The following is a 14,682-nucleotide window of genomic DNA, read 5'->3' on the forward strand; positions in this document are numbered from 1 at the left end:
ACGACAGCTGGCTGTTCACCCTCCCCCTCCAGAATGCGCTGCAGCGACTCCGAGACATCCTTGACCCTTGCACCAGGGAGGCAACATACCATCCTGGAGTCTCGTTTGCCGCCACAGAAATGCCTAGCTATTCCCCTTACAGTAGAATCCCCTATCACTATCGCTCTCCCACTCTTTTTCCTGCCCTCCTGTGCAGCAGAGCCACCCATGGTGCCATGAACTTGGCAGATGCTGCCATCCCCTCATGAGTCATCTCCCCCAACATTACCCAAAACGGTGTATCTGTTTGGAGGGAGGTGACTGCAGGGGGACCCCTGCACTACCTTCCTTGCACTGCTCTTCCTGATGGTCACCCATTCCCTATCTGCCTGTGTAACCTTTACCTGCGGTGTGACCAACTCACTAAACGTGCTATTCACAACATCCTCAGCATCGCGGATGCTCCAGAGTGAATCCATACGCAGCTCCAGTGCCGCAATGCGGTCTGTCAGGAGCTGCAACTGGATGCACTTCCTGCACATGTAGTCGTCGGGGACAGTGGAAGCGTCCGAGTTCCCACATAGCACAGGATGAGCATGACACGGGTCTGGGCTCTCCTGCCATGACTTACCCCTTAGATTACTTAATTTGGCAACAATGCCAAAGGTTTCTTACTGCTAAGAACAAGAAAAAAGATGAAGAAAAAGAAAACTACTCATCACTCACTTACCCTCTTGGCTGTGACATCACCCTTCGATTAAGTCGGTGTTTAAAACCTAGCTTTTGGTCGCCTGCCCTAATATATCATTATGTGGCTCAGTATCAAATTTTGTTTGATATTCGCTCCTGTGAAATGCTTTGGGATGTTTTTTGTACATTAAAGGTGCTATATAAATGCAAGTTGTTGTGATAGAATTTGCACTGGATGAGAGCCGCAACACTCAAGAAGCTTGACACATCCCCAGAGCAGTTTGATTGATCGACCCCTGTGCCACTGGACTCTATTCACCCCCTCCTCCACTGGTGCACTGTGGCTGAATTATGTACAATCTACAGGATAACATTGCAGCAGCTCAACCCAAGATTACTTTGACAGCACCTCCCTCCTCTGGATTTCTACCATGGAGAAGGATGAGAACAGCATCTCCTAAAAGTTACATACCATCCTGACTCGGATATGTACCATCATTGCTTCAGTGTCACTGGATCAATATTGTAGAATTTGCTACCTCCCACCATTGTGCCAGCACCACAAAGACAACAGTGGTTCAAGAATGCCCACCGCCACCTGCTCAGGGTAACTAGAGATGGGCAATAAATGTAACCTTATCATCCCAAGAATGAACCAAAAACTGTTTTTGGATGATCTGATTACTTCATGTTTACAATAGGAAATGCAAGATTATACAGTATGTTGGATCTCACATAACACTGCTTTTGTTTTTTTTTAAGTCTTGGAAGTTAAAGAAATTGCCTGAATCTAGCTGCAACATGGACAGGATTCCTGTGTCAACTGTAGAGCTGATCTGCTTGGGCTCAAGCTTTGCATTTTCTGGGTTGTTTTACTACTTATATAGAAAGAAAAAAGCATCAGTGGAAGTGCTGAAGGTAAGAAGCATTCCTTTCCAGCTGGTTCCTCCCCCGCCCCCCGCACACAAACAAACTCCTTTAGTTGGATGGGCAGAACTCTCTGCGGTTTGTTTGTAATGCCCGCTGAGAACACTTCCCCGTATAATTTCTTCCCAGCGCTGTAGACTACGTCACCTGTGCCACAGTCCATGTTATATGCTGACAGAAATAGCTGTAGCCTGTTCAGCGTGCTCAATAGAGTTAGAACAGTTGAGGCTAAGAATCAAAATTGTGATCAGTAATCTGCCTGTGGAGAAATGTGGCCACAGTTCGCAGTGTTTTCAATAAATGCCAAAATACAGATATATCTGATGCCTGAAGCTCTCAATTCTCATGGGCGCTCCCTCGCAAGATGATTTCTTTTTCATTATCCCATTAAATGTTGCATTTTGGATTCCTGACCAGAGTTGAAATTGGATCTGAATTAGTTAACTCAAATTATTTCAGATGCCATGCCACTATTTGAAGAAGAGCAGGGGATATAAGAATTGGGAGCAGGAGTAGGCCCCTTGAGCCTGCTCTGCCATTCAATAAGATCATAGCTGATCTTCTAACTCAATTCCATTTTCCTGCTCTATCCCCATATCCCTTAAAATTTAAAAATCTATCAATCGCTGTCTTGAATATACTCAAAGACTGAGCCTCCACAGTCCTCTGGGGCAGAGAATTCCAGAGATTCACCACCCTCTGAGTGAAGACGTTTCTCCTCATCTCAGTCCTAAATGGCTGACCCCTTATTCTGGGACTGTGACCCCTGGTTCTAGATTCCTCAGCCAGAGGAAACATCCTCCCTGCATCTACCCTGTCAAGCCCTATAAGAATTTTGTATGTTTCAATGAAATCACCTCTCATTTTTCTAAACTCTCGAGAGAATATAGGCCTAGTCTACTCAACCGCTCCTCATACAACAATCCCCCCCATCCCAGGAATCAGTCTGGTGAACTTTCGTTGCACTCCCTCAATGGCAAGTATATCCTTCCTTAGCTAAGGAGACCAAAACTGTACACACTACTCCAGGTGCGGTCTCACCAGGGCCCTAGATAATTGCAGTAAGACATCTTTACTCTTATACTCAAATCCTCTTGTAATAAAGGCCAACATACCATTTGCTTTCTTAATTGCTTGCTGTACCTGCATGTTAACTTTCAGTGATTTGTATACAAGGACACCCAGGTCCCTCTGAACACCAACACTTCCCAATCTCACCATTTAAAAAATACTCTGCTTTCTATTTTTCCTACCAAAGTGGATAACTTCATATTTCTCCACATTGTATTCCATTTGCCATGTTCTTGTCTACTCACTTAGCTTGTCTATATCCCCTTGAAGTCTCTTTTTGCATCCTCCTCACAACTTACATTCCCACCCAGCTTTGTATCATCAGCAAACTTGGATATATTACATTTGGTCCCCTCATCCAAATCATTGATATAGATTGTGAATAGCTGGGGCCCCAGCACTGATCCTTGTGGCAGCCTACTAGTTACAGTCTGCCAACCCAAAAATGATCCGTTTATTCCTACTCTCTGTTTTCTGTCCGTTAATCAATCCTCAATCCATGCTTATCATATTACTCCCAATCCCATGAGCCCTAATTTTATTCAATAACCTCTTGTGTTGCACCTTATCGAATGCCTTCTGAAACTCCAAACACACCACATCCATTGATTCCCCCTTATCTATCCATTCTGCTAGTTACAACCTCAAACGTTAATAGATTTGTCAAACATGATTTCCCTTTCATAAATCTGTGTTGACTCTGCCCAATCCTATTATTATTATTTTCTAAGTGCCCTGTTACCACATCTGTTGGTGCCCTAACCTATATATCCCTTGCCTAAAGGCACTAACATCAGGTTATGTAGTGATGTATTTCATTGCTGTTTGTGAGACTGCTGTGCAAATTGGCTACTGCTTTACCCTACATTATAACAGTGACTACACTACAAAAGTACTGGCTGCGAAGTGCTTTCGGATGTTTGAAAGTGCCATATATATGCAATTTCTTACTTTTTCCTTTCTTCTCTTACAAACATTTGACGCATAGTTCATTTTACACTGGACTTGGCACAGCATTTGCTTGTGGGGGTGTCATAGTAGGATTTTGTACAACAATTTGTTGCAAATGAAATCTTGTCTTGAACCCAGATGACTATAATTTGGGATCAGAAGCTCAGCTGGGGGGTCAAATAGAGCAGTCTGGTTTAATTTGAGACAGTGGCTGGGGAGGGTGATGGAATCATTCGCAAAGGTGCAGAGTTTGTGACTGGCCCAAGGCGATGGCTTCAGTCTTCCCAATGTTTAACGTGAGGAAATTGTAACTTATCAAGGCCTAGGTGTCGGACGTCTGACATCACCGAGGCAGTTGAGAGGCGAGAGAGGTGGTGGAAAAGTAGAGTTGGGTGTTGTCAAGCTAAATGTCTTACCTGACCCCATACCTTGGGATGATGTTGCCAAGGGGCAGCATATAGATGAGAAGAGATGGGGGCTAAGGATAGATTCTTGGGGACTCCAGAAATAACAGCAGGGAAAAAGAACCCATTGCTGGAGATTTTCTGGCTACGATTGGCTAGGTAAGAGTGGATTCGAACGACTGCTGTCTCTCCTGAGCTGAGCAATGGAGTTCAAGACGTTGAAGGAAGAATATGTGGTTAACGGTGTCAAAAGGCTGCAGGCTGTTCGAGACGGACAAGGTGGGATAATAGACCACTGTGACAGTCATAGGATGTCACTTGTGACTTTTATTAGGGTCTAGATTACATGCCCTAGTGGTATGACAAAGCCTTTATCAACAGGATTTGACAAATGTGATGATAACCAAATTACCATGGCCTCTTCTAGTAGGGAGGATCTAGAACAATAGGGCATAATCTTAAAATTAGAGCTAGGTCATTTAGGAGTGAAATCTCTGGGATGAGAGGCATGTTCTATGAGGAGAGATTGAGCCGTTCAAATCTGGAGTTTAGAAGAATGAGAGGCGATCTCTTTGAAACCTACAAGAGTCTGAGGGGGATTGATAAGGTTGATGCTGAAAGATTGTTTCCTCTGGCTGGAACTGGAACTGGAGTCGAGAACTAGGGGGCATAGTCTCAGGATGCCACACCTGGAGTATTGTGTACAGTTTTGGTCTCCTAACTTGAGGAAGGACATTCTTGCTATTGAGGGAGTGCAGCGAAGGTTCACCAGACTGATTCCCGGGATGGCGGGACTGACCTATCAAGAAAGACTGGATCAACTGGGCTTGTATTCACTGGAGTTCAGAAGAATGAGAGGGGACCTCATAGAAACGTTTAAAATTCTGACGGGTTTAGACAGGTTAGATGCAGGAAGAATGTTCCCAATGTTGGGGAAGTCCAGAACCAGGGGTCACAGTCTGAGGATAAGGGGTAAGCCATTTAGGACCGAGATGAGGAGAAACTTCTTCACCCAGAGAGTGGTGAACCTGTGGAATTCTCTACCACAGAAAGTAGTTGAGGCCAATTCACTAAATATATTCAAAAGGGAGTTAGATGAAGTCCTTACTACTCGGGGGATCAAGGGTTATGGCGAGAAAGCAGGAATGGGGTACTGAAGTTTCATGTTCAGCCATGAACTCATTGAATGGCGGTGCAGGCTAGAAGGGCTGAATGGCCTGCTCCTGCACCTATTTTCTATGTCTATGTTTCTATGATAAGGGCTCGGCCATTTAAGACTGAGATGAGGAGGAATTTCTTCACTAAGAGTGCTGTGAATCTTTGAAATTCTCTACCCAAAAGGGCTGTGGATGCTAAGTCCTTTGGTTTATTCAAGGCTGAGATCAATCGATTTTTTACTTCAGGGGAATCAAGGGATATGGAGAACGGGCAGGAAAGTGGAGTTAAGGTCGAATGGCGGAGCAGGCTCAAAAGGGCCTTGTAGCCTACTCCTGCTCCTAATTCTTATGTTCTATGAAATCAGGAAACATATTTTCACACAAAGGGTTGTGGAAATCTGGAACTTGCTCCCAAAAAGACTGTAGTTGCTGGGTCAATAGAAATTGAATGAGGTCGATAAGATTTTTGTTGGGTAAGGGTATCGAGGGATATGGAACAAAGGGGGGTAAATGCAGTTGAGGCACAGATCAGCCATGATGAATAGCTGAACAGGCTCGAGGGGCTGAGTAGCCTACTCCTGTTCCTATGTTCCCCATTAGTTCATTTGTTTCTTTTTTTTTTTAATTAGGAAGCCCCACAATTTCAGATCAACAAGCAGTTGGTGGAATTTCTGAATGGCACTCCAGGAAAATGTGTGCAGTATGCTGTTGTGGAAGGTGAGGCTAATTTGATTTTGTATGTGGTAGATTTTCAGCTTGCTGCCTGGTTGTAAGACTAGCGATGCTGATCAATGGAAAGGAAAGTTGAGCAGTTTTTTTTTTATAGCAACTATTGATTAAGCAACCATTAAAGGAGTTCTGCAGGATAAGGCCCTACAATGGTCTTATTCTCAAGTATATGGGATAAAAGTACTTCGGGTATCTTCTAAAAGTCACTGGGGTCTATTATTTATGCTCATCAAGGGAAGGATGCCAGTCCTGGAAATGAGCACTTACTAATTTTGTCACATTGTCAGCATCAAGAATTCCAAAGGAAGGTAGGCGCTATGTCTTGATGGAGAGTAAAGTTCACTCTACTCTGTCTCAACACTGTCTTAACACCAGACTCAAAATTACCTATTAATGCACCAATTATCTCTGGAATTGTGTTTGTGACAAACGTTGGAAAGTTCTGTGCTGTGGGACTGCACCAAACCTGTGTCACATGGGAGCATTGTAGCTGGCAGAGACGGACAACTTTCAACCCATCAGTCTCGACTTGATTCCGACGCAGTCCCAGAGGTGAAGGAACCACATGACTTGCCCTGTGACCAGGTTTTAAGAAAAATAAATAAATTAGGTTAACAGCGCCCGTAATTGGGTTGGCCAGCTTGGGATTTAGAAAACTGGGTGCAGAAGTCTGATGGTTCCTCACAGAGCCTTGTCTCCCAGCACGCACACTTCCACTGAAAGCAGTGAGCAACGCGGCAAGTTAAAACCTCTCGAGCAGATAAAGAAATGTGCCGCGACCACTATCAAACGTGATAACCAGCAGACACAGTAATATTTGTTGATGCTATGGAATTGATTTTTTTTCTTAAGTCTGTTCAAATACTGGGTATTTTTCCTTTTTATCTATTAATAGAAGGGCAGTGCTATTGTGCAATGCTGACTTAAAAATATCCTTTTTAATATTAAAAAACATGTATCTGGTGCTCTACAACAGTGGAGGTTGAACTTCTCTGGTCCAGAAATATCTGTGGTGGAACTGTCGCTGGCCTGGGCCTGGGCTTGGAGCTCACTATTTAGCGCTCCCGTGACGCTCAGCATCTCACTCCGCTTCCTCATTGTGGAATTGTGGGACAATGACGGTGCAGTGAAGGGGCGTGAGACCTGAGACAGACAGAGAAATAACCAATCACCAACATTCCCCACCTCTCCTCCCTCACTCAGAGATCACCAGCACTGACCTCCTGTGATTTGCAAAAACTCTGTTTCGGCACCAGTCTGGTCCCGAGGGTGCCAGACCAGAGAGGTTCAACCTGCATTTGATTTACCACATTATGTACCACGCTTTTGTAACTTTCTGGTTCAAGGTTTTAAAAAAAAAAAATTGGTAGAGTCCTCTGTGCTGGTTGGCATGACCCTGTTAATGTATTGGACTTCTGATACTGGAAGCTATGTGAAAGATGGAAATATGGCACTACTGTGTTTGTTTTTATGTTAACTCTTTCTTTGGACCTGCCAGGCATATCAGCCACTTTGTGCAACTCAAAATTGCATCAGCAGAATGTTTTGATGCTGTCACATCTGACATTAACAGTGTAATATGTACTTTGGCCTCCAGAGCAAACTGAACTGCTTGGCTTTAGTAGAGTAAACAAAGTGCAGCATGTATTAGATTTTTGGCCAGTTGCAATACTAGTTTTCTGCCACTAGACAGCATCTGGGTGCTTTCTAAATATAGTTGAAATGTGATACTTGAAGAATCATATTGGAATTGAAACTTGGTTTACCAGACTGCCCTTTCCCATCAAAATTGATTTTACTATAGTGGATCAATTGGTGCCTGAGAAAATGTGCCCTGTAAAGGAGTTTCTTCACAAGCTGACATCACCTGTAATTACAGAATGCATAAGTATTGTCCAGAGACACCGAATCATAGAATGATGCAGCACAGATGGAGGCTTATTTAACTCGAGCTATCCAATTGGTCCCATTCCCCTTCTCTTTCTCCATAGCCCTTTCTATTTAGCCAATTGCCCTTTGAAAGTTATTATTGAATCTGCTTCCACCATCCTTTCAGGAAGTGCATTCCAGATCATCATAACTTGCTCCATAAAACAAAAATTCTCCTCGTCTCACCTTTTGCTAATTACCTTAAATCTGTGTCCTCTAGTTACTGACCCTTCTACCACATGAAACAGTTTCTCATTATTTACTCTATCAAACTCCTTCATCATTTTGAACGCTTCTTAAATCTCCCTTTAACCTGTACTGTATGCTTCTGTTTATAAAGCCTAGGATCCCATATCTTTTTTTTTAAACAGTCGTCTCAACATGTCTTGCCACTTTCAAAAATGAGTGTGTGTACATCCCCATGTGTCTCTGTTACTGCACACCCTTTAAAATTGTACCATTTAGTTTGCATATCCTCCCCTCATTCTTCCTACCAAAATGCATCACTTGACACCTCTCTGTTAAATTACATCTGCTACCTGTCTGCCCATTTCACCAGTCTTTGTTTTCCTGAATTGGGACTTGATACTATCTATGCTGTGTAACCCTTCATTTAAAAATCAACTAAGTTCCCTTTACTTTTCCCCCTGTTGAAATACTATGCATTTGCTTGGTGCTTCACAGTGGCAATGGAACCAATTTGGAATCTGGTAATTGAAACCAGAAAATAGTGTCCCACCACTCTGGTGCAGTGTGCTGATACTCCAAGCTGTTACACCATGCTACCAAGCACACTTTGCTCTTTAGTTCACTTGTAGGTGCCGAGTTCCTTTTCTCGACATATTTAGGTAATAGTGAATGTGTATATTATATTTAACCCATTTGCTGTTCAATCTCTTGCATCAAAATGAACACTGCAGCAGTAAGCTCTGATTAGACTGATTTTCAGTCCATTATTTCCATTAAGACCTCTGTGTATTTAAAACCATGTGTAGTAATTGCGAAGGTACTATAATTGAACTTGAAATCATACCCCTAAGACTTGGTCATTCCGGCGCTAAGCAGGCGCGTGTGTGTGTGTGTGTGTGTGTGTGTAGGGGAGCGGGGTATGGGGGTGTGTTGAATTTGAGGGCAACTATCCATCTTCCTGCTTCCTCCTCAAGCTTGTGTTCTCTTTGCCCCACACCCGCCAAACAGGTATCACTCGACCAGTTGGAGAAAGTCTGCGGAGCCATTATCACGATGACTGCACTGGCGTAATGCAGCGGCTTATTTTGAAAGAGCACAAACTGATCTGGAATAACTTGGCCAGGAGTTGGTATGTGTCACAATAATCTTTCTTCCAATATGATTTTTCATATTCATTTCTCATTGCTTATATTCTAGTGTATGGCATTGTTTTCTTGAAGATTATATTTAAAACCAGTTTTATTATATTAAAATATCAGATGTAGTTCTCTGGAACAAGATGAAATCTATCCCAATGATGCCTATACATTAAACTACTAGGGTGATTCCTCATTACCACTTGTGAAGGTAACCGATGGGATCACATATACTGTTGAGAGAGCAGTATTACAGCCCAAACAATCACCTGTGTTCGTTCTGTAGCTAGCAATTTCTTATTGTAGTAAAATGTAAAAACTAACGAAATTATTAATAGTGTAAGATGAGGGTTGGAGCAATCACCACAGACCATCACTTGCAAAAGTTATTTTTATGCCGAAGTACTTGTAAGTTATAGGGCTTTCATACTTCTGAAAGAACGATTGTTACTCACTGCAGTAAGATCTGATGTTGATCCAGTTAATCGTGACTGAGACTTTTTGAGATTAATTACAAACTGTGCTTGAGTGTGACTTTACTATCTACGAATGATTTATATAAACTGTTAACATCTCTATTTTAGTAAAATATGATTTGAGAAAAGTATAATGGTGAGGAAAATGTCAATTTTTGCTGCTTGAAAAACAATTTCTGTCATTAATATTTACTATGCCGTGTGCTTGAGATATGGGTACATGCCCAGGTTTTCAAAGATTGAATTCCTTATTGTGACAGTGTATGGAAAGTTGCAACAACAACAACTTGTATTTATATAGCGTTTTTAACGTAGTGAAACATCCCAAAGTAACAAAGGCACGGATGAGGGTTTCAGCAGCGGATGTGCTGAGGCAGGGGCGGAGACGGGCGATATTATGGAGGTGGAAATAAGCGGTCTTAGTTATGCTGCAGATATGTGGTTGAGAGCTCATTTTAGGGTCAAAGGTGACACCAAGGTTGCGAACAGCCTGGTTCAGCCTCGGACAGAAGTTGGGGAGAGGGATGGAGTCAGCGCTAGAGAACGGAGTTTGTGGCGGGGACTGAAAACAATGGCTTCGGTCTTCCCAATATTCAATTGGAGAACATTTCTGCTCATCCAGAACTGGATGTCGGACAAGCAGTCTGACAATTTAGAGACAGTGGAAGGGTCGAGAGAAGTGTTGTTGTGGTAGAGCTGGGTATCGTCAGCGTACATGTGGAAACTGACACTGTTTTCGGATGATGTCGCCAAGGGGCAACATGTAGATGAGAACTAGGAGGGGACCAAGGATAGATCCTTGGGGGGGGGGGGGGGCACCAGAGGTAACGATGCGGGGGGGCGGGAAGAGAAGCCGTTGCAGGTGATTCTCTGGCTATGGTTGGATAGGTAAGAATGGAACCAGGCGAGTGCAGTCCTACCCAGCTGGACGACAGTGGAGAGGCGTTGGAGAAGGATAGAGTGGTCAACCATGTCAAAGGCTGCAGACAAGTCAAGAAGGATGTGGAGGGATAGTTTGCCTTTGTCACAGTCACAAAGGATGTTATTTGTAACTTTGATGAGAGCCATTTCGGTATGGTGGCAGGCACAGAGTCTGGATTGGAGGGATTCAAACATGGAATTGTGGGAAAGATGGGCACGGATTTGGGAGGCAACAACATGTTCAAGGACTTTGGAGAGGAAAGGGAGGTTGGAGATGGTGCGGTAGTTTGCAAGGATGGAGGGTCAAGAGTTGGATTTATGAGGAGAGGGATGATGACAGCAGATTAAGGGAGAGGGGGACAGTACTGGACGAGAGAGAAACGTTAACAATGTCAACTCACATGGGAGCCAGAAAAGGAAGTTAGGTGGTCCACAGTTTGGTGGGAATAGGGTCAAGGGAGCAGGAAATGGGTCACATGGACAGGATGAACTCGGAAAGGTCATGAGGGGAGATTGGAGAGAAGCTAGTGAAAGATGAGAGGTCAAGACTAGGGCAGGAGGGATCCTTAGAGGAAGTTTGGCCCGGTGATCTAGGGGAAGGAAGGGAAGAGGCAGAGGCGGCTAAATGGATAGTCTCAATCTTGGAGATAAAGAAGTCCATGAGCTCCTCACACTTACTGTCGGTGGGGAGAGGGGTTTAAAAAGGCAGCTTGCAGTGGAGAACAAAAGCCAGAGTTTATTTTTACATTCCGGAATGATTCTGGAATAATGAGCAGTTTTGTCAGACGAGCAGGACCCAATAGTGCCTTATGTGCTCCAGCCAGATCTGGCGGTGAATGGTTAAGCCAGATGTCCGTCATATCAGTTCAAGTCTCTGTCCCTTGGACTTAAGGGAGCAAAGATCAGGGCTGTACTGGGGGAACGGCCAGGGTGAAAAAGAGTAATTGTTTTAACAGGGACTAGGACATCAAAGGTGGTGGTGAAGATGTGATTGAGCAGATCAGTAGCTGCAGAGTGAATTCCAGACAGCCTTCAACAGAGGAGCAAAATTGTAAGCAGGGAGTCACCCTGGATTAACACGTGTACCTGCCAGGTACAGTCAGAGTAGCAATGGCTACGAATGAGCTATAGATAGCAAATAGCATGTGAAGGGATGTGATACTTGTGTGTCTTTTTAACAAGTGCTTTTTTTTTTTAAAAATCACATTACTCTGAGCTAAGACTATTGAGATGCACTTTAATAGATCCAATCTTTTTATTTTATGGACCATATATAGAATTAAAGTATGTTAGCATCTGTTTCATGTAAAACTTTGTCTTCTCAACAGGAGCGATAGTGAGCAGATTATACACGAAAGAGTGAATGTTGTACCCTTTGACCTGATATCTCCTGAAGGAGGGAGAAGTTCAATCCGTGTGATCAACCCACTGGAGGCATCGGGGCCGCAGTTTGAAACAGTGTATGAACGGTTTCACCAAGCAGCACAAGGCTTCACTGATATCATTGGGCACTACCTGAGTGGTGAGAAGCCCAAGGGCTTGCTGGAAACTGAAGAGATAGTCCGCGTTGGGGCCGCTTTGACAGGAATTGGAGAGCTAGTTCTGGATTCTGACAAGATTATCAAGCTCCAGCCTCCTAAAGATGGTCTGGAATATTTCCTCAGTACCTTGGACTTCCGAAGTATCGTGAAACAGCAGGAGTCAAGTGTTAAACTTTGGAAGATATTTATGACCATTAGCACCCTAACTGGCATTGCAGTGATCATGGTCGTCCTGCGCAGGATGTACCATGCGTTCAACGAGAAACAGGAACAGGAAGAAATGAGGAGAAGCTATGAACGGTTCAACGAAAGCAGGCGCGTCTCTGGTATGACAGGTGGTGATGATGAAACCCCAGAGAACGCGTGTGTGATTTGTCTATCTAAACCACGGGAGTGTGTTTTCCTGACCTGTGGGCATGTTTGTTGCTGTTACGATTGTCAGCGGGCACTTCCCACACCAACTTGTCCAATTTGTAGAAGTTGTATAGTCAGAGTAGTTCCCCTTTACCAAGCATGAGGGAGTATTGCCACACACCAAGCAAATCAATCAAGTGCCTTTAATTGCTGATCTGTATCAGAATATCAAGCTATTGTATTTATGCAATGACCCTGTCTCCAGCAAACATCTTCCCGATAATGGTGTGTTATTGTCTGAGGTCCGTCCATCTGCTTTAGCCACTGCAGCCAGGGTGGCACTCTGGTTTCTGAGTATGTGATTATACTTGTTATTATTCACATACTGATTGGCTATTGACCTTTGTTCAAAACCGAGAATAATCAGCCACGTCTGATACCCTGCACAAAGCTATATTTAGGACCAAGGAAGACCTAGTTATGCTGGAGTGGTATTGACGCCATTTAGAATTTGTAACAAGGCACTATTGCTCCAAGTGTCAGAAACCTATCATGAGATAAAATAGAAACAGTAAACATAAGCAGCTATTCCTCAGCCAGTGTCCCCATAATTTATTTTAACTTGATACTTTTTCTTTTTAAAACCAAAAGTGCCCATTAAAGCAGACTGGCATGCTTGGAATCACTTTGACTTGAGTTACAGCATGGGTTTGTTCCTCCACAGCCTACAGTTATGGTCGGTATGTTGACTTCAAAAGCAACTTAATCAACATCTTCTTGCTTTAAAAAGGCTTTTCATTAATAATAAGCAGTGTGTCTAGTACCAGGGAAGTGAGACTGGAAACCTGAGTGAACAATTTAACCCCTGCTCTGGCATTCCCATCAATCTATTAATTCCTCGGTTCATTCCTGTTTTCTCACTGTCTTGCGACCATTCACTAGCTAGGAATACTAGTGTATAGATAAGTGGAAAAGCCAATGGCATGATCATTTATACTGTCAGAGCTGAATACCTGCAATTTATGATCTCCGTCATATAGATAACTGAAATTGTCACTCCTAAGTACTTTTTGGTATTTTTGCAACAAAATTGATGATATCTCTACCCACTTCCATGATTGCTTTCTACTACTACAAAAAAGAATGAAGCTTTTCATTGGCAAAGAATGCTGGGATAGTGCTGTAAGAAAGCACTTTCAAATGAGATGGAACATCAGAGCCAATGGAGGCAGAAGTAGGGGAGGGAAGGAGGAAGAGGATTTGAAGGGCATGGAGTAAAAAGGAAGAAGAAAGCTTGAGAGATTTGCAGTAGACCGATAGGGTGCCTGTTTTTTAAAAATATGGTTTGTACCTTCCCATATTGTCCATTAGATGACGAGAGAGTGGGATACATCCGGGCCGTTTAGGGTCAATTACTTTCTAGTTAAATTCGTTTTGTTATGTCTGCTGACTTGATTCTGGCTTTGTGGTAGGTCTTTGTGCATTCTTGGCTTTGCAGCTGACTACGACCTTTAGTTTAAGATATCTCCTTACTATGACTCATTTGTCACAAACCTGCAAAGCATTTGCTGTATTTAATGCTGTCATTTTTTAAAAACTTTTAAATGCACACTCATAACTGGTTTGGTCACTAGTGTTTTGTGTGTGCTGTTTTATTTTCTCACCTCAAATTGCTGCACTAATGGCCCCCTTACATTAGTCTGTGTCACCTCATGGTTTGGTTATTAAAATTTTATCAGAAGCCAAATGCTTCCAAATGAAATCGAGCTGTGTTCTGGTAATTGTAGCTGATGTTTAAAAGATATAAGACAGTAATTATTTTTCTGTTGTTGGAAGCAAGCATATTAGTATGTAATAGTTATTGAAATATATTTGGGTGTATGACAAAGGCTAAATAAAAACTCCTCTACTGATAACTATTTCCAGAGTTCTAGCGACTTATAATAAACTACTTTTTTACAGAACTGATGTCTGTTTTAATGGAGTACTGTGATCCCTTCTGATTGAAAAGAAGGATGGATTTGCGTTTCGATAGCTTCTTTCACATCCTCACGCCATCCCAATGAGCTTCATAGTGAATAACTTATTTTTGAGGTGCAGTTACTGTTTCGTAGGCAAACATGGAAGCCAATTTGTGCACAGCCAGGTCTCACAAACCAGCATTGTGATAAATTACCAGTCGATCTGTTTTTGGTGGTGTTGGTTGAGGGGTGAATGTTGGCCAAGAC

At 43.0% G+C, this 14,682-nt stretch overlaps 1 protein-coding gene across 3 annotated transcripts in view; it reads left to right on the forward strand.

Annotated features, from left to right (window-relative positions):
* The window catches only part of mul2 (mitochondrial E3 ubiquitin protein ligase 2), a 29,183-nt gene extending 14,765 nt beyond the window's left edge, over positions 1–14,418 (forward strand). For all 3 annotated transcript variants that reach the window (XM_070883922.1, XM_070883920.1, XM_070883921.1), the window contains 4 exons: positions 1,432–1,587; positions 5,809–5,896; positions 9,035–9,155; positions 11,888–14,418. In XM_070883922.1, coding sequence (XP_070740023.1) covers positions 1,471–1,587; positions 5,809–5,896; positions 9,035–9,155; positions 11,888–12,617 — 1,056 coding nt within the window. In that variant the 5' untranslated portion in view covers positions 1,432–1,470 and the 3' untranslated portion in view covers positions 12,618–14,418. The remainder of the gene's footprint in view (positions 1–1,431; positions 1,588–5,808; positions 5,897–9,034; positions 9,156–11,887) is intronic.
* Positions 14,419–14,682: the final 264 nt, after the last annotated feature.

The sequence above is a fragment of the Pristiophorus japonicus genome, chromosome 6, assembly GCF_044704955.1.
Source record: "Pristiophorus japonicus isolate sPriJap1 chromosome 6, sPriJap1.hap1, whole genome shotgun sequence".
NCBI lineage: Eukaryota > Metazoa > Chordata > Chondrichthyes > Pristiophoridae > Pristiophorus > Pristiophorus japonicus.